The 19,865-nt window shown below is 39.0% G+C and overlaps 1 protein-coding gene across 1 annotated transcript in view; it reads right to left on the bottom strand.

Moving 5' to 3' along the window:
* The window catches only part of DISP2 (dispatched RND transporter family member 2), a gene marked incomplete at both ends in the record, with an annotated part of 37,359 nt that extends 17,928 nt beyond the window's left edge, over nt 1-19,431 (bottom strand). The window contains 3 exons of the mRNA XM_081315416.1: nt 3,480-3,509; nt 6,577-7,035; nt 19,337-19,431. Coding sequence (XP_081171542.1) covers nt 3,480-3,509; nt 6,577-7,035; nt 19,337-19,431 — 584 coding nt within the window. The remainder of the gene's footprint in view (nt 1-3,479; nt 3,510-6,576; nt 7,036-19,336) is intronic.
* Between the last annotated feature and the right edge of the window lie 434 nt (nt 19,432-19,865).

Raw genomic sequence — 19,865 nt, 5'->3', positions numbered from 1 at the left:
GGCAATCTAAAAATTATAGGGTTATCTGTGCATGTAACATAGATATGTGTGTGGACAAGAATATCAACCTTGCTGTCAAGCAAAATGAAGCTTTTAATAGCGAGTGCCACACAAAGTGAACTAACCAAACAGGTGGTAAGAAAATAGGGGAACTCAGGCACCACACAGGTTATGTAGAAAGTAAACACAGGGTCAGTCATAAAGGACTCAAATGTCTATATACCAATGCACAGAGTATGAACAGTAAACAGGGTAAACTAGAAATTCAGGTTAATGAGGGCAGATATGATATTGTTGCCATTACGGAAACATGGTGGGATGAAACCACAAATGGAACTCACAGCTAGAGGGATTTAAATTATTTTAAAGAAACAAACCAAACAGAAGAGGAGGTGGAGTTGCTCTCTCTATAAGAAATAACTATCTCTATACAAATAGAGCACAACAATGATGAAAACGGTCTTGAATGGATTTGGGTTAATATAAAAGGGGAAAAAATGACATTGCCATAGGTGTATATATCCAACCAAACAGAGGAAATAGATGAACTTTTTGTTAGTCAGCTAACTAAGGTATGTAGGAAGCACATCACAATAGTAATGGGGGACTTGAATTACCCTGACATCAATGGGAGACAAACTCTGCACCAAGTGGAAGATCAAACAGATTCCTGACAAACCTAGCAAACAACTTTCTCTCCCAAAAAGTAGAGAAGGGAACTAGGGGATTAGCCATATTGGATCTAATCCTCACTAACAGAGATGAAATGATAGAAGGTGTTGAAGCCACAGGAACCTTGGGAGGAAGTGATTATGCAATATTGGAATTCAACATTCTGGAAGCACAAGCAATAGAACACAGTCAAACTAGAGTCTTGGACTTTAAGAGAGCTAATTTCAATAAACTTAGAGAGAGCTTGGGAAGAATTCCATGGATGAGAATCCTCAAAGCACTTGCCCAGCCTAGACGAGTTCAAATCACCAGGACCAGATGGATTACACCCCAGGGTTCTGAAGGAACTGGCAGATGTGATCTCAGAACCACTGAACTATATTTTTCAAAGATCCTGGAGCACTGGGGGACTGGAAAAGAGCTGATGTAGTTCCATCTTCAAAAAAAGGGGGGAAAATGGATCCAGGAAATTACAGACCTATCAGCCTGACCTCAATACCTGGGAAGATTCTGGAAAAGATAATCAAACAATGAATCAGCGAACACCTAGAGGCAAACAAAGTCTGGAAGCCAACATGGGTTTGTCAAAAATAGATCATGCCAGACAAATCGTATTGCATTCTTTGACCAAGTGACAAAATTAGTGGACCAGAGGAATGCTGTGGATATAATTTACTTGGACTTCAGTAAGGCATTTGATAAAGTAGATCACAACCTACTACTTGATAAGATAGAAAAATGTGGGTTAGATAGCATCACCACCAGATGGATTCGTAGCTGGCTGACAGGCCGCACTCAGCGTGTGGTCCTCAATGGAACCGCATCTACATGGAGGGAAGTGTGTAGTGGGGTGTTGAGACTCTAGAAAGAGTACAGAGAAGAGCAACAAAGATGATTAGGAGACTGGAGGCTAAAACATATAAGGAATGGTTGCTGGAATTGGGTATGCCTAGTTTAATGAAGAGAAGGACGAGCGGGGACATGATAGCAGTGTTCCAATATCTCAGGGGCTGCCACAAAGAAGAGGGAGTCAAGCTATTCTACAAAGCTCCTGAAGGCAGGATAAAAAGCAATAGATGGAAACTAATCAAGGAGACAAGCAACCTAGAACTAAGGAGAAACTTCCTGATGTTAGAACAATTAACCAGTGGAACAACCTGCCTCCAGAAGCGGTGAATGCTCCAACAATGGAAGTTTTTAAGAAGAGACTGGACAGCCATTTTTCTGAAATGGTGTTGGGTTTCCTGCCTTAGCAGGGGGTTGGACTAGATGACCGCCAAGGTCCCTTCCAACTTTATTAATATTATTGTTATTATAATATATGGGTATCTGCAGAATACAGTAAGAAAAAGTTTACATGTGCCCATGGTGGTTTAATTGAAGCTTTATATGAGTTGTGACAGATAGGAAATACAGATGGAGCTTCTGACACACCATCATGGTTGCCATCTTGATTTTTTTTTTTTTTTGCTATTCCACTCTGAAGACACTTGATATATTCAGGAGGATACAATCCCTGTTTATAGAATAGAGATACATCTTTAAGCTCAGAAATTCTCTGGTAAGTCTTAGTATTCAAGAATCATAGCATAACAAGTTTGCTACTTCTGACATTGGGCAGTTTTATTGGGCTGCATCTTTCAAACTTCCTAGCCCAAAGAGTACAGACTGGGATTGTTAGTTACATAGCTGGGAAAGTCTGAAGCATAAGAAATTGTATTTTAATAAATCTAGTATAACTCGAGCCTGAATGTAAGAAAATGTATAAAACAGTGAAAGGAAATGTATTAAAAGAAGGGTTAAAAAAAGAAAAGAAAAGCAAACAAAAGTCAGCCAGCAAATATGTCAGTGACATACAGTACGCATGATGAATCTTGACTCTTTAAACAAAGAATTTGAAGCATTGATAGATCCAATTCCAAGCTAAATACTGTAAATAAGGAAAATAATGACTAAATGAAGAAGAATGACTAGATGTATTGTGTAGGCATACTTTTAATTTGCCTGCTTGTGGGCCTGATTTTTGCAGTCTTCTTATCTGCTTTAGATAGAATAAACTGGGGGGAAAATCCCACATGTAACCCAGCCAGTGCAAGTTGACTGTGTAACTCCTCTCCCATTTCCAAGTTCTGAGGAAACCATAAATGATTCCAGGAAAACTTATTATCACAGTGCATGAATAATGGAGAAAGAGGGCCAAGCTATGACAGTATTTCTCAAGCTCAGCAACTTTAAGATTTGTGGACTTCAGATCTCAGAATTTCGCAGTTCCCTTTCTCTACACATCTTCAAAGTTGCTGATGATGAGAAACACTGAGCTATGGCACTATAGGAAAAAGTAGTGACAACAAACAAAGCACTATGCATGCAAGCAACCCATCAAGAAATGAATGCCGTAGGCGACATCAGGACTGATTCTAGAGTAAATATGAGAAATTGTTCTTAAACTAATATTCTAAATGCATGGGAGTTACATTCTATAACAGATTGCTTCTCCAAAAATGCAAGGGCTTGCTTTATAAGTTCCGTAACCCAGATCCAAAAAGAAGCAGCTGACCAAGCCCAAACTGTGATCTAACTATTTGGATAACTACAATTTTAGGAAAGCAAAATACATCCATCAGAAAGTGGAATCCAAACAGGTGGGAAGCTTTTTAATGAATCCTATGAACTCTTAATCTAACTACATGTTTTTGCCACTGCCTGGAATGATGCAAGAGTAATATTTTGGCTTGTTCTAAATAACTGGATTGAAGGAAGAAAATGTGAAATAATAGAAGGGCAGGAAATAATGGATTTTAACCTACCTCTTTGGCATCCTGAACACTTTGTCATGTCTGTAGGGAGAAAGATAATCATTGGCTTATTAATTTCATGCCAGGCAAAGTTCTTTATTGATTTGACCATTTAGCCTTCTGAGCAAGAAAAATGCAAAGTCTAAATTCCATGATGTAGCACAGGCAACAAGTCCTAACGGGCAGCATCTTTACTTTGACTGATTATTTGAATCAGGAGTGAAATTTATTCATCTGATCAGTAACTGTGTGTCTTAAATCACCAGTGTTTCTCAAATTGGTATTTGTGGGTTTAAGGTGAAGATTTTAGATAAAAAACAAAGCTAGCGAGTGGGGAATGCTTATCTAAGAGAAAAATCTTTTTATTTTCCTTTCTGTGTTAAATTCAAAGTCATGGTAAATAAAGACAATTCATGCATAATTTTCATCATATTTATGTTGAATTACATAAATAACTCTATCTTAGTTAAAAAGTTTATTTAGATTTTCAAACTCTATTAGGACTTTCTTTGGAGATAAAACACTCATTTCTAAATCATGGTTGACCTTAGAGATACAATTTCTGTGGTGTTAAATTCTGTTGTAGATTTGGAGTTAGTCTTAAGAATCTTTTCAAGGATTTCTTTCTGTTCTATACATTTGATAGGTCAAGACTGCTGGGATTCCACCTCTCCTAAGGCAATACTTTATAAGACTTTTCAAATTGAGACTTGACTTGCAGTTGCCCCCAAAGCAGGCCATAGACAAAAACATACCTCTGGTGGAGACGAGAAAGAAGGCAAAATATCAATGTCAATGCTGCAAACATTGACATGTTTTTGCACTGACAATATAAGAGGCAGCCTTTTGCTTTAACTGTTTAGTTTTGAATCACTAAAGCACAGGAGGAATGCAACCTGGATGTTTTGACAAGATAAGGGATAGCCGCTTCAGAAGGGAAGTGAAACTTCGTGTGTTAAATTAATTGGTAAATGTGATTCATGATGTGTAAATAAGGGGGGGGGAATTCTATATGATGTGGTGTGTCAAGGGGAGGAGAATTCAGTTTCTGGCATCCACCCATGAGTGCCGATGCTCTGTTCATTATTATAGACTTTTTTGAAATAAACAATCATGCAGTGTACTTTGATCTGTCTTATTAATCGGAATCATGACAATCAACTCTTTTATTGCTCCTCAGAAAAGGGATACAATGCCTTCTTTCATAACACCTTGCCTCCTTATGCCAAGCTCTTGTTCCTTATAGATCAAGAAAAGTACAAAGAATGTCCAGATTAAGAAGTCTGCACTGCCAAGACCTCTACTCTACCAAGAGCCAGGCATGAATAGAAAGTTCAAAGAATTTGAAAGCTGTACTATTGCCATAATATTGACGTGACTTTTTATGATAAACTGGAAGTGAAACATGATACCCATTAAAATGTAGGCACCTTTTTAGATATCAGGTTTTACTGAATTGGTTGATTCATCAGTTGATTAATTTATGAATCAAGTGCTCAAATACTGCCTCTGAATTATAAACACAAGTATTTCCATTGAAAGCAGCTTTTCCCAACTTGGTGCCTAGCAGCTCCTATCATTCTACATCAGTAAGGGGATGTGATGGCTGCATAGGGTGGCAGTTAAAATCCATCACTTCTCTAGCACACAAACCATTCCTTTTATGGACAATGCCCTTCAAAGTTGCCCATACTGCTTGAAATAGGAGAGCTTATGGGGAGCAGGAAGATGAATGTATATGAGACTATACAAACATAACGGAACATGCTAGGAAACAGCCAAGAAACTAGTGAAAAACTGGATTTACCAGTTTCCTTAATGTTAAAGCAATAATGCTCAGTAATATTGATGACACAGAAGTATTTTAAAATACAAAAAAGATAAATACCAACTTTCCAGCTTGAGATTTGTACCTATTTTAGAAACACCAGCATGCAGGATCCAAAACTGAAAATGTTGAAAATAACTTTTAAATTAGGAATTTTTTTCATTAGAATTTTGTCAAGAGACAAAAAAACTTATTTTCTCAATCTCTCCATCCAATTTATTCTAAGATAAAAGCAGATAGCTTACCCAATCGGGAGGAAAGCCTGTACTAGCCATATATTGTATAGCATTCTAAAGATTAAAATAAATATCCCATAATTTGTTTCTGCCTTTAAAACTTTATAAAAGTATAACCTTTAAGAACTTTCTATGTAGAGAAAATACACAAGGAATAAAACTGCAAAACCCATTGGAAAAGGCAGATGTATTGATCTATGGTACATGGAGGTTTAAAGCTAGACTTAATTCCCAGGGGTGCACTAATGCTTCAAAATAACACAACAAACAATCCTTAGACTGGCCTGATGCCAAGAAGAGGATCATTAAACTTCAGCTACTAATGTTGCTGTTGGATAAAAATAAAATGTCTGTTGTCATTAGGTATGGTCCAATGAGAAATTAATGAAGGGAAGGTTATTAAATGAGAATAAGGCCAGGCTATAAACCATCTAGTACAATGAGGGTTTTTTTCATACCTTTTACAGTGTCATGTTCATACTTGCTATTGAATTTAGTTTGCTAAGGAATCATACCCAATCCTAATTTCCAAAGGAAATGAGAATATCTTCACTAGATTTACTCAGATTGTTTATCAGCTATTTGAACAGGTTACCAGCATCCAAAATCTCAAAAACTTCAATGGCTCTGCGTGTAAAGTAATGCTCTAAAATTAAGCTACTGATGAAGAGCACATAAAATTAGGATAGATGTGGAACAGCTGTCTTAGAAAGAAATGCATCATCCGTTCCTCCCCCAAAAACCAAAGAGTACATGAAATGTCTGTGTACACATATACACATGCCTATTGTGATTTCATTAGAAATAATGTAGAGCTCATCATAATGGGAAGAGAGCGCGTTGGTGATATGAGTTCCTACTGCTCAGTCTACTGTCCAGTAGTACACATGAATGGACAGCCTGACCTTCTTTCCTCTTCTTTGACCCTTTCTACCAGACAGGCCTTCAAGACTCAGACTGTCTTGCATAAGGGAGAACAGATGCCTTCCACAAGGCCCATCACTCTATAGAGACATGCTAAGCTGCCAGAGTGTATAGTTCTTACCTGACTGTTACGACATGGTGTTGCACTGGCCGTACGTGCTGCTGGTCATGTGGCCATTGCTTCCATCTACTCTCAGTAGTCTCGTGTCGGGGAGTTGATAATGAATCCCCACTGGAGCGATGGGAGCACAGAGTAGCTCGGTCCCCGTGTCCTGGCAGAGGGGGCAAGGCATAGCTGTTTCTGGTGGCTTCTTGGTGGTTGCAGTGATAATACAGGTGAGGCTGGAAGGAGTCCTGAGAGCCAGATGGCACCTGGCCATTGGACCGAGTGGAGATGGGTGCAAGCTTATGACTGGAACTGGGCTGATGGTACCTCACTGTGCTGGGAGAAGCATTATTGAGCAGACAGTGATGGACTGGGCATCTCCTTCCCCAGGAAGTTCCGCTGGGGCTTGACTCGGCCTTTCTGATCTCTGGTACATTAAGACAGGCTTGACCAAGCTCTGGCTTTGCTTTGTCTCTGCAAAAAGAAAAGGTTAACTTTGCACGCTTCCTTTCTGTTTCTACCTACTTTCCCCACCAAATGCAGTAAAAGGAAATAAATGATATAATGCACAATACGCTAACACTTGACGTCATCCCTTGAAGTGAAAATAAAACTTGTCATGACCTATGCAAACCCTGAAGGAACAGACTTGCATCTTCCATAATTAGCATAGTGCCATCAAGGCATGTTCCACCAATATATCTTTTACGCTTGTATTATGCAGGCAGCAGGGTTCCTGACCAAAATGCTTTGCTCCTCGGACTGACTGAAGAATAGGGTTTCAGCCTTGATAGTGCTTCTCCTTTGACTCTATTCTTCTCTTCAGTGGTGGGACAGAAGAACGCAATAATACTCCAGCATCCAGATTGGAAGAGAAGAGATGGGGTAACGAAGAAGCAAGTCCCACACCCCTGCCCAAGCCAAATTCATTGTGACTTTCTCAATTCTGCAGGCACCTCTCATTTCAAGAGAAAATCAAAATAATTAGCAAATTTTATCCTTCACAAAGCTACGTTCTCAATGCGAACCCAGACAAACAAATGAGTCAAATGAGCTGTGAGTTTATAGATTTTTTTCCAAGTAGCCACATCAAAAACGTTTATTTTACTCCTGTAATTTCTTTAAACTGGAAGAGGAAATGAACATGCAATAAGTTTAACCAGTATTTTTGATAGCTACTTTTAAGCTCCTGGAAGGAAACCATACAATCATGGTGATAATTAATGGAAGAATCATTAATGAAAACAAACTGTTGGACGTCCGGGTGGTGCTTCAGCGGTGAGGATGGTCGGATTCGACCGCTGGCCCTTCGATCCCGTTGAAGCGGTGGAATAGCCAACGATCAGCTGTTCCGCCGCTTGAAAACCCTTTTCCTCGGGCAAAGAGGGGAGAGGGAGCTTCCAAGTAGGGGTAGAGCTCCCCTAGAGCTCCAGAACATTTGTTCTGGGGCATGAAGGGTGAGAGCCCCCCCCGAAGCCTGGAAAAGCTCTGGACGAAGGACACTTCTGCTTTAGCAGAACAAGACGCTGAATCCACTCCTGCCGGATCTGATTGACATCTTGAGTGACAGTAGCAGCAGAGCTGATGCAGGAGCAGTATAAATATCAAGTACAAAGCTTTAACTCTGAAACTCAAACTCTCTTCCTGCTCCAACGATCGTTTTGAAAGAAGGGGAAGATGGCGCCTGACTGATTTTTTTTCTTTTTAACAAGAAGTGAAAGTGGTTGTTTTTCAAAGTAAAGTGACTGTTTGAACTGAGTAGGAATATGTAAAATGAACTTTTAAACCTTAAAAGAGCTAGTTATAATTTGGAGGTGCTAAAAAGTTATTTTCAAGATTTGGTTATTTCACAGTTTAACTACAAAGTAATAAAAGGACTAGAAAGTGAAAGTGTGTATTGAAAGTTATTAGTTGCAAAAATGGCTCCCAAACCGCATAGACCCATTTTTAAAAGTGCGGAGGCATTGTTTGTTCAGCAATCTGGAACGCAGTCTTTGAAGTTACCTCCTGAAGCTGCTGCATCTGTATTGACTTTAAAAGATTTGCAATATGCTCTAAACGATGCCTTAAAAATTCAGTCTGAAAAAATATTTGAGAAGGTGGCAGAATTTATTGGAAAGGAGAGCAAGAAAATAAGGGAGGATACTTTGATGGCACTTCAAGTGTTTTCAGGCTGTATTGAGAATCTGGATGAATGTGTGGAAGAAGTGAAACAAAATAATCTGATGCTGGAGGCTAAAATGGGTGAAGTGGAGAATAAAATGGAAAAACTTGAAGATGAAATGATGATGATGCAATATAGAGATATGGAATTCGCCTTGAGGATCAGAGGCTTGAAAGAAAATCCGCAGGAGAATCTGGAAGAGACGTTGGTGGATGCCCTGGTGCCTATTTTGGGGTTTCAATTTGAGGATTTTTTTGGGAAGATAGATAAAGTATTTCGTGTTAATTCTTGGATTGCTAAACAAAGGAAACTGCCAAGGGATGTGGTTGTGTATTTTACAAAGAGAAAGATTAGAAATGAGATCATTCAAATCTCTTATAATAAAAGACTTAAAGTGGCTAATCAGGAGTTTTTGATTCTGAAAGAGATTCTTCCAAGAATTTTGAGAAAAAGGAAAGATTTTTTCTTTCTGACAGATGAATTAAAGAAAGAACAGCTTCGGTTCAGGTGGGGGATACCATCGGGGATTGTGGTGAATTATTCTGGAGAAAGATATTGTCTTAATACAGTAGGGAAGGGACGTGATTTTTATTCTAATGTATTGAAAGCAGGCTTACCGTCATCCTCAGAAGTCAAAAAAGGAAAGGAAGAAGGAGAGCGACAGTTACAAGAAATAGTTTCAGAAGCTGTGCAATCCTTGGTTTTATTTAAAGATCTTAAGATTCAAAGAATGACACGGGCTGCATTTAGATTTAAGGAATAATAATAATAATAATAATAATAATAATAATAATAATAATAATAATAATAATAATAATAATAATAATAATAGAGATTAATGGAGGACTTTGATAGAAATAAGATTTAGAAATGGAACTTGTTAAAGATTGTAGGATAATCAAGATCTAATAATGGTGGATATTTGGGGATGGTATTTACAGTAGATCTTAAAAATTAGTACTATGTATTTAAATTGTAAGTCTAAATGTTGAAGATGTGGTTGTGATGATGCAATGTATTATTATGTATGGTTGAGTTGTAAAAGATTACAATTTTAAAAGTTAAAGTAATTTAGTGGAATATGTAAGATCTTTAAGATATTGGAAGAAGGCTGATTTGTTTATTATAGAAGAATGGATTTTGAAAGTTTTGAATCAGATAGAAATGGTAGAATTTGGAATATATGAAGAATATTTGTAATGGAGATATATTATGAGGTTTAAGGAGAGTTAAAGCGCGACTGGATTTAAAGTATAATTATAGTTAGTTAGTATATTTTAGATTAAGATTGTGAAAATAATACCCTGTATTCTGCTTTGGGAAGTCGGGGGGGGGACTGGGGGAGGTAGGGGTATTGGGTGGGTTAGGGTACGGGTTAGGGGTAGGGGGGGATGGGGTTTATGTTCAAAAATGTACTGTAAAACTTTTTAATTAAAAAAAAGAAAACTAACTGTTTTCTGAAGAAAGATGATCTATGAGGGTTGATTGAAATGTAATACCTCCAATATTGTAAGTGCCAACAGATGGCAGCACTGATGTTCTAACGGGTCAGAAGTGTTCTTTGGCACCTGTTCTTTCAGGGCAGGCAACCTTGGCTCTTTTATGACTCTTGGACTTCAACTCCCAGAATTCCTGAGCCAGCTGGCTCAGGAATTCTGGGAGTTGAAGTCCAAGAGACATAAAAGAGCCAAGGTTGCCTATCCAAAGTTGCTGTGAGAAAGTTTGTGCTGCTATTGTTTGTGAAACAGAAACCTACTTACTGATGCACTTTAAGCAATGCAACATGATTGATTCAGGTTGATTATGGTGATGACTGTTGATGTGAGTACAGGTAGTCCTTGACTCACAACAGTTCGTTTAGTGACCGTTCAAAGTTACAATGGCACTAATAGTGACTTATGACCATTTTCCCACACTTAACAACCGTTACAGCTTCCCCATGGTCGTGTCATCAAAATTCAAATGCTTGACAAGTGGTTCATATTTAAGACGATCGCAATGTCCCGGGCTCACGTGATCCGCTTTTGCGACCTTCTGACAAGCAAAGTCAATGGGGGAATCCAGATTCACTTAACAACCATGCTACTAATTTACCAAATGCAATGATTCACTTAGCAACGGTGGCAAGAAAAGTGGTAACATGGGGCAAGCTCACTTAACAAATGTTTCACTTAGCAACATAGATTTTGGGCTCAATTGTGATTGTAACTCGAGGACCACCTGCACTGTGCATTGCTTCACAAAATATACAAAGGCGGCAAAGTGGAAGAGCTGATTTGTGTGATCAAGAATGAAGTGGACAACTCAGGACAACCACCAATAATTTCACATGAGGCATATTGATGAACTGATAAAGGGCAACAGGTGGATTATTCAGAGGGAAATTACAGTCAATTGCATTTCACTGGAATGTGTGCATTACATTATTGGTGTTTTTAAATCTTAGAAGAAATGTGCCTGATGGGTTCCTCACATGCTGATGGCAGAAATGGCAGAACTGAAATTTGCATCAGTACCAAAGATATGTGGAAGTTATTTTTTTTAATATTTTCTTTTTCCTTGTTTATACACCATAATTTTGTCCCCCCCTGCTTCTCCCCTTTTTCTTTTTTTCTTATTCCTTGTACTTTATACTTTTTTTGGAAATTTGATAAAGTTGTAAAAAAAAAAAAGAGTTGACATTTGCCAGCAATTATTGTCATGCTACGAGCATTAAAGTGAGAGATCTATTCACAGCATCTTGACAACTGATCAGTCCATGAAATATCATCATAAAGCTTCACCTGCAGGCAAAAATAAATAAATAAATCAAAACCCAGGCTCTGCAAGAAAATAAGGAAATCAGTCCTTGAAATGTAACTGTAAATTAATGCAGATTAATGGGGTGCAGCTGATATTATTCAAATTGATTTCTTTGAACCTGGAACTACTATCAATTCAGAACATGAGATTGCAACACACAAATCTTTGAAACATTGATTAAGCAGAATTTGCAAACTTAAGAATAGGATTTTTATTAGCAACACTGAGCTCATATTTCACAAACCACAATTAAGAGGTAATTACATAATTGGATCTCACCATCTTACCTCATCCACCATTCAGTCCAGACTTGTTGTCATGTCAGTTTTCCTAAAATGAAAGAATGCCTTCATGGCACCTGTTTGACTCAAATACAGAGGCAGAAAGGAATGCCAGAGGTGGGTTGAAGAGACAAATTTCATGATGGCTTTAAGCAGTTTTCCATTGCTGACAGAAGTGTGTAACAAATAGTGTTATTTACAGTTACATTTCAAGCATTGATTTCCTGTTTAATTTATTAAGATACACTTATTTAAACTAAAATTACTTTTTATTCGACACTTGTAGATCAATATCTTTATTCAGGTTACATATAAATGCCATCATCCCATCTTTTATCTGCAGAATGACATTGCATGTCTTTTTTGTTCTTCTCATGAACTACGACCCAGTGGCTAAGATGCCATTTTGTGTATAGAGTCATAAGACAGGTTGATGCAATGATGCATAGATTAAAAAAAAAATTTTGGAATCTTATAATGATCTCAAATTACACCCAACGTCATGTTTTTAAACTAAAATAGGGGCAGACCAGTTAGTGAAATGGGAAAATGCTAAAAAACTTTGACACTTTATAGGGCTTATCTCTGAGCAAAAAGTTGGCCAACGATGTTCTTATACCTTTAGGGAAAGTTCAAACCCATTTTTAAACTGCACACTAAAAGAATTAACATTTTCTTTTTAGTTCATAAATTAGTAATGCTGTTAGGACTAATTCACCAGAAGCAATCTATATATTCTTTCCTTTGGGTGTCATTCTTAGGATGACTTTTTAACCTATGCAAGTTCCATTTACCCAAGGAAAACAACTGCCTCCATTACCCTCTCAGATTGTCGTATTTAAGTTAACCATTGATTTGTCAATAATGATCTATCACAATGAGCAACAACAACAACCAAAGATCTTAATGGACAGTGAAGTTTATTACAGCTCTGTAATAATAAGGTTGATGCTGTGTAGTGTGAGCTGAAATGTTCCCCCAATAATAGCATAGCGACAACAGCAGCAGCTTTCAAATGTTGGTCTCCCAGCTTTGTTTGCCTTGCCTAGCTGGTTGTGGCCATGAAACAAAGATGAGAGTCAACAAAGCAGACAACACAGAAGAAAAAAAATGGGGGACAACAGCTCGACTTTGGCAATGCAGCTGCTTTTCTTGATTTGTGTCCCCTCTCGTTTTGCTAAGCAGAAAAACTCTCTGTATCAGAAACCAAAAATATTCTGAGAAACAGAACAAGGAAAAAGCAAATAACACTGAAGGGTGGGAGAGATGCAAATGGTAAAACATAAACAGCAAGAATGGCAGAATCATCTACAGTTTGCTCTTTTACCCCAGTTCAAGTTCAGGATATGCCAATAGTCAGTTGTAATGCTAGGGACTGCTTGGCATTCATACAATATATAAAATATTGAAACAGTTCAAAATTTAATGAAATATATATAATACAGCTTCCAACCTCCCTTTCTCCCCACCAATGACTTTTCATGTGTAATCTGTTGAGCTTTTCTCCCCATTTCCATCAGTCCCCCAATTTCAGAAAAAGGTCAGTGCAGGATTTCCTTTGAAGATTTTAGTAGCTCATTCAGAAGCTAATATACTGGAACAAGGCTGCCTGAAACCAAATGAGAAGCAGTGCTAATTTTTCAATATACTACTCTAAATATTTGCATTGATTCAAGCCTGCAGGCTGTCATAGTATGAATTAATTTGAAATTTTTGAACGGTATTTAAAGACAGATCAAACATGCTGTAATTGTCAAACCTAGACATTGTTCATGCTTATTCCATGGCAATTAGTTCAAAATTTGCTAAGAACAGTTGTAGCTGTTGCATCAACCTGTCAATGAAAGGAAACTTTAAGATGTTTCTTTTTTCTGAACCAGTAGCAGTGCCATATCCATAAGCATCCTCAAATTATATATATGAACCTTCAAAGATAATGAAAAAAGGAAGTGTGAAAGCAGCATTTTACAGGACTGTTAGCCTCCCACAATGAGTATCTCTGTCTTGTTTGGACTAGATTTCCATTCAGTCTATTCTTGCTTAGGGCTCCTACCAAAGCAACCCTTTTTATCAATAGGGGAAATAAAGCTGAACATAAATAACACATCATTCCAAAGCACCTCTAGTTTCATGTATAGATGTTTTAAAATCACAAAAGATACATAGAAAATCTGCAGAATTTCTTAAGGCATGTTTCCAAGGGAAAGGCTGCAGTCCTTCAGCTCTTTCTTAAATGATATAGATTTCTCATAGCCACAGCAATAGCACTTAGACTTACATCCACTTCATAGTGCTTTACAGCCTTCTCTAAGTCACTAAGCCCTCTCTAAGACTTTTACAGAGTCAGTATCTTGCCACCAACCATCTGGGTCCTCATTTTACTGACCTTGGAAGGGTGGAAGGCTGAGTCAACCTTGAGCTGGTGGGAATTGAACTGCTGGCAGTCAGCAGAATTAGCCTGCAATAATGCATCCTAACCACTGTGCCACCATGGCTCTTAATATGATTTCTCTTGTTTCTCATCTAATTGGCCAGAAGGTCACAGGGGGGCTGACATAGATAGATAGATGATAGATAGATAGATAGATAGATAGATAGATAGATAGATAGATAGATAGATAGATAGATAGATAGATAGATAGATAGGTAGGTAGGTAGGTAGGTAGGTAGGTAGGTAGGTAGGTAGATAGATAGATAGATAGATAGATAGATAGATAGATAGATAGATAGATAGATAGATAGATAGATAGATAACCTTTATTGTCATTTTTTTACTGTGGGAAGATTGGCACACATTAAAAATGAAATTTTGTTGCTTGCTCTCAAAAGTGTATACATACATAACACATTTAAACATGCTAAATACAACATATGTATAAACCTACACCCTTACATAGAAATAACATATAAATATTAATCCCTGTCCATCTTGAATACATAGCGGAAAGAGGAAGCTTTAGAGTTCACAAGGTTAATATTGTATGGAACAAAACTGTGACTGAATCCGGATGTTCTGCTTTGGATACCGTGAAGCTTCCTCCCAAAAGCTAACAAGAAAAACAGGTTGTGAAGAGGATGTGTAGTGTCCCAGACACTGTTCAAGCAATGCTTCTGTGCTATGTCCTGGATGGAAGGGAGGGAAATACCAATAATCTTTTCTGCCATCCTCACCACTCTCTGCACTGCCTTCCTGTCTGAAGCAAACCAGATTGTAATGCTGTATGATGGGATGCTCTCAATAGTACCTCTGTAGAAAGTGGTAAGGATAGGGAAAGGAAGATATATTTTTCTCATGCGATGCAGAAAATGCAGGTGCTGCTGTGCTTGCTTTACCAATGTCTCGCTGTTGAGCGACCAAGCCAGCCTACTCATTAACTGCACACCCAGGAATTTGATGCTGGTAACCATCTCCATAGGTGAATCATTAATACAAAGAGGTGTTTGGCTGTTCCTGCCTTTTCTGAAATTGATGATCTTTTTGGTTTACCAATGTTTAGAACCAGGCTGTTTTTCTTACACCAGTTCACCAAACACTCAATCTCCTTGCGGTAAGCACCCTCATGGTCATCTTGAATAAGGCCCACTACTGTTGTATCGTCCACATACTTCACAATATGGTTGGTGGCAAACTTAGCACAACAGTCATGGGTCAACAGGGTGAACAGCAGCAGACTTAGGATGCAGCCCTGAGGAGAAGCTGTGCTCAAGAAAATGGTGTTACAAATATTTGTTTCAGCTTGCACATACTGGGGCCTCTCAGTGAGAAAATCAAGATTCCAGTTGTACAAGGGAGTGTTTAAGCTTAAAAGGCCCAGCTTGTCTACTAGATACTGGGGAAGGATTGTATTAAATGCTGAACTGAAGTTGATAAACAGCATACACACATGAGTATTTCTTTCCTCTATGTGCTCCAGGCTCAGATGGAGAACAAAAGAAATAGCATCCTCTGTAGAGCCATTTGGTTGGTAAGCAAACTGAAGTGGGTCAGATGCTGGCAGGAGGCTAGATACAATAATGTCCTTTATCAGCCTTTCAAAGCATTTCATAATGATGGATGTCAGTGCAACCAGATGGTAATCACTGAGCCCCTTAATTGTGGACTTTTTTGGCACTGGCAAAATAATGGCCTTCTTAAAACACGATGGGACCATTGTCTGCTGCAATGAGAGATTGAAAATAGCTGTAAGAAGACAAGCCAGCTCATCTGCACATTCCCTAAGAACCCACCAAGGGATATTATCTGGGCCTGCTGCCTTCCATATATTAACTTTCCACAGTATTTTCTGGACAGAGGTGGCATCAAAGCTAAACACTTGCTCGTCAGGATGGGGCACAGCTTTCCTAGCAGGGGTGCCATTTGATGCCTCAAATTTTCCAAAAAATCCAGATTATCAAGTTAATCAACTGAGTCAACCATTTCGTACTAGAAGGGCTGTTTCAATATTCAAGCAATTTAGGATAACGAGAAATTCCTAAATTTGCATCACAACATCTGGCAAGACTTAAAATGCTCCCAAGACCAAGACCAATTGATTTGGCTTGTCTTCTGCGTACAAAATTATCCCAGGCTACAACATTTGGAAACAGCCAAAGGCATAATAAGATCTCATTCATAATATTATAGTAATACTCTCAGCTAGAACAGATTTTTTTTACTATATTAAAGACTGCTGCACCTCTCCTTCCCAATCTAATGCATCTCTTGTGAACATGCTTCTTCAAAATTCTTCTGTGAGTAAAAAAGTAACTCATTTCACAAAAACCTCTTAATATTTCAGTGCTGGTATGTGGATAAATATTTATCAGTAGGACAAATTTTGTCCCACCTCATTTATTTATTTTTATTCTTTAGAATCTTTTTTCTGACCCTTATTGTTTTATAAGTAACTCAAGGTGGAGAACATATATAATACTCCTTCCTCCACCTATTTTCCCCACAACAATAATCCTATGAGGTGGGTTGGGCTGAGAGAGAGAGTGACTGGCCCAAAGTCACCCAGCTGGCTTTCATGCCTAAAATGGGATCAGAACATACAATCTCCTGGTTTCTAGGCACTTTAACCACTACACCAAACTGGCAAACTTTAATCAAGTTGTGATTAAGCATGCAAAAAAAAAAATTAAAGGAGCGTGTTGGACACCAAGCTGACAGTGCTATCATTTGAGGCTGGTTCAATAATGATTATACTGTGCAGCAGGTTAGGGTAGAGACATAACTACGTTGTAGAAATGCTTAGGAAGTGCTTCCGAAGCATTTTCAGTGCTTCCAGCCAGAATGCAGATGGTGATGATACAGTGGTATCACTAAGTGAATTTGGAGGGGGCAAGGCTGTTAAATTGGTAGGATAAAATTTGTTGGACACTTAACACACATTTTATTGCTTTTTTTAAAAAAAAATAAAGAGTAGAAAATTGTTCCATGTTTGCTCTGAAATTTTCTAAGGTGGTCTCACAAAAAGGTCTGTAGGATTACATGGAGCCCCCATGGATTGTTCATATTTGCCCTGAAGTGCTTTCTAATAAGTATCAATCCAACAACAACTGTGCTTATTGAACATATTTCTGTATATGGAGGAAGGAACCATTCGACCTTTGTTTTATTTATTTGTAAAATTTATGGGCCGCCTATCTTACCTAACTTGGGGCAGCTTACAATCTTTTTGGGTTGTATCAAAGTAATTTTTAAACCAATGCCTTAATCACTACACCAAATTGGCTTTCACCAAACTCTAAACATTAGATTATAAACAGGCAAAAAATAAAATGCAGTATCCAGTTTAGAAGTGGTAAGAGCAAAAGACAACAAAGCAGACTACCCATTTCTTTGGCCAACAAGTTATTGAGACAATGATAAACAATCACCAAGCCTTCTTATTTGTGTGGCTTCAGTTGAAATAATTCACAACCAACCAGGTTGGAAAATGGCTTTGAGGATCTTTTCAGGGCTCCATTATGCCCAGTTATAACATGATTAACCAGCTGAGAATACTGTAGCAAGATTAACCTGACCCAAACTGGCTGGGAATTTTTGCACTTTTCCCCAAAATACTTCGAAAGTATCAGATTGGAAACTGACATTTACACTGTCCCAGCTATTAGGACTAATGTTTATTGGTTATGAAAATAACAATCTTCCCTAGTTAGCAACAAACTACTACATGAATGTGATCCAACAGGAAATGTTTTCAAATTCACATATTGTTTTCTTCTTTTGGAACTATTGGTAGGATCACTTTTTCTAACAATGTCTCATTTTCCTTGTAGAGGAAAAGAATTGTGTTTTTAAGCATGCAATTTTTCTGAATGGCAGTGTTTATTGCATGTTACATATATCTGTACTTCCCTGTCTTCCACCAGCATTTAAAGACACTGAATTAGTCTGGTTAAAAGGAGGAAGAGGAAAATGAAAGAGGAGAAAAGAAAACCTGTCCAGCCCTACCTGGGCACCACCTTTTCAATAGTTAGCAAGCATGTGCAAAGACATTTGTCTTGTTTCTTCGTGGTGCCACAGCAGAAGGCTTCACCTCATTGTTTTATTTGTTTGCTGGATCATAAGGAGAAGTGTTCCCTGACACAAACAACATATAAATTTAATAAATCCTAATCCTAACAGTTATGTATCTCAAGGACAGGGCTTTTTTTTCTCATAGAACGCTCAGAACGGAGTTCCGGCACTTTTTTTGGATGGAACCTTGTAGGGTAGGCAAGGCGGGTTGTATGACGTGTGTGAGTTCCGGCACCTTTTTCTTTTACAAGAAAAAGCACTGCTCAAGGATATATGTATCATATCACGTTAATTGAAGATAAGAAGGCAGGCTTCACCCTGTAGATAATTAGCAAAGGGACTCATTTGCTAGTGCAAGAAAATACACTTAGGCATTAGCTGGCTCAGGAGGAGGCTACTTTGCATATGGCTTCCCAAAGGGGCATAGGATGCATTTTAGATAAAGCCTCCTGCAGCTGCCTATTCTTCTGCACCCACAAAATGGAGCAAAAGGAAGAGATCTCATGCCATGGATTAGCTGTACTCAATCTTAGGGCCTTCTCAATGGCCCTTAGTGCCCAGCTGTGCAGAAAGCAGTGTGTTCTTTATTGCTTTTTCTTACCTACCCTGTATCTTACAATGACAACTTTTCAAGGAAGGGTGGTCTGGTTAGGTGAAGTATGTGCGTTGGGGTGGAGGGGAGGGGCGGGTGTCACAACAGGAAAGCTGTACCAGTTGGATGCTCGGATTGCTGGGGGGAAAACAACAACAACAACAACAGATTCCCTTCCCCCACTCCACCGTTTTCCATCGCCCAAGGGAGATGTCTCTATTGTCTGGGAAATGAATGGCTAGCTTGGGGGGGGATGGGGGGATGCTATCGACAGCGTTGCAGGGAAGGAGTGGATGGCAAGGAAGCACAAGACAAACCTTGGAAAGAAAAGTCGGCCGCCAGGGAAGGGAGGCGAGGGAATGGAGGGCGCAAACCCACCACCTCCTTGACTGCCTATCAGGCAAAGCCCATGCCTAGCACTCGAGCCATACCTGGAGGAGCAGGACCCTTGTTCTGGGAGCTTTGCCTCTGCCCTCTGGCTGGCAGTCGCCTGGACCAGCGCCTGGGAGCCAGCCGCGCCCTCCATGGCCCTTGGCACGCGTCTTGGGGGCTGCAGCTAGGGCGGGTGGAAGGCGCTGTCCGCAGCTCCGCGGTGCTGAAAGCTCGTTCCAACGCTGCAGCGGCGACTCTCGCCACTGACACAGCGCCTGCGCTAATCTTGGGCGACCTGATCGAGGAGGAGACCGGGTCGAGTCGGCCACGTGGTCCGACGGCTGTCAAGAGAAAGAGGGACCGTCTGGCTTTACTGACGGATCTATAGGAGGTTCCTTGTACCCAATGCTCTATTTATGTTAAAGGGTATCTTCTATGGGCCTCAGATTCCATTGCCGGTACTGAGTAGGGTACCAGGGTTGTAGTCCAAAACATCTGAAAGGTACCAGGTAATCCGAGCTTCTTATAAAGCAGTGTTCCGTTTCATGTAAACTGTGTAACAAGTACAGCCTAAAGGCACAGATACTT

Source organism: Vipera berus, assembly GCF_964194415.1.
Source record: "Vipera berus genome assembly, chromosome: 1".
Lineage (NCBI taxonomy): Eukaryota > Metazoa > Chordata > Lepidosauria > Squamata > Viperidae > Vipera > Vipera berus.
This window is presented reverse-complemented; position numbering and strand designations above follow the sequence as displayed.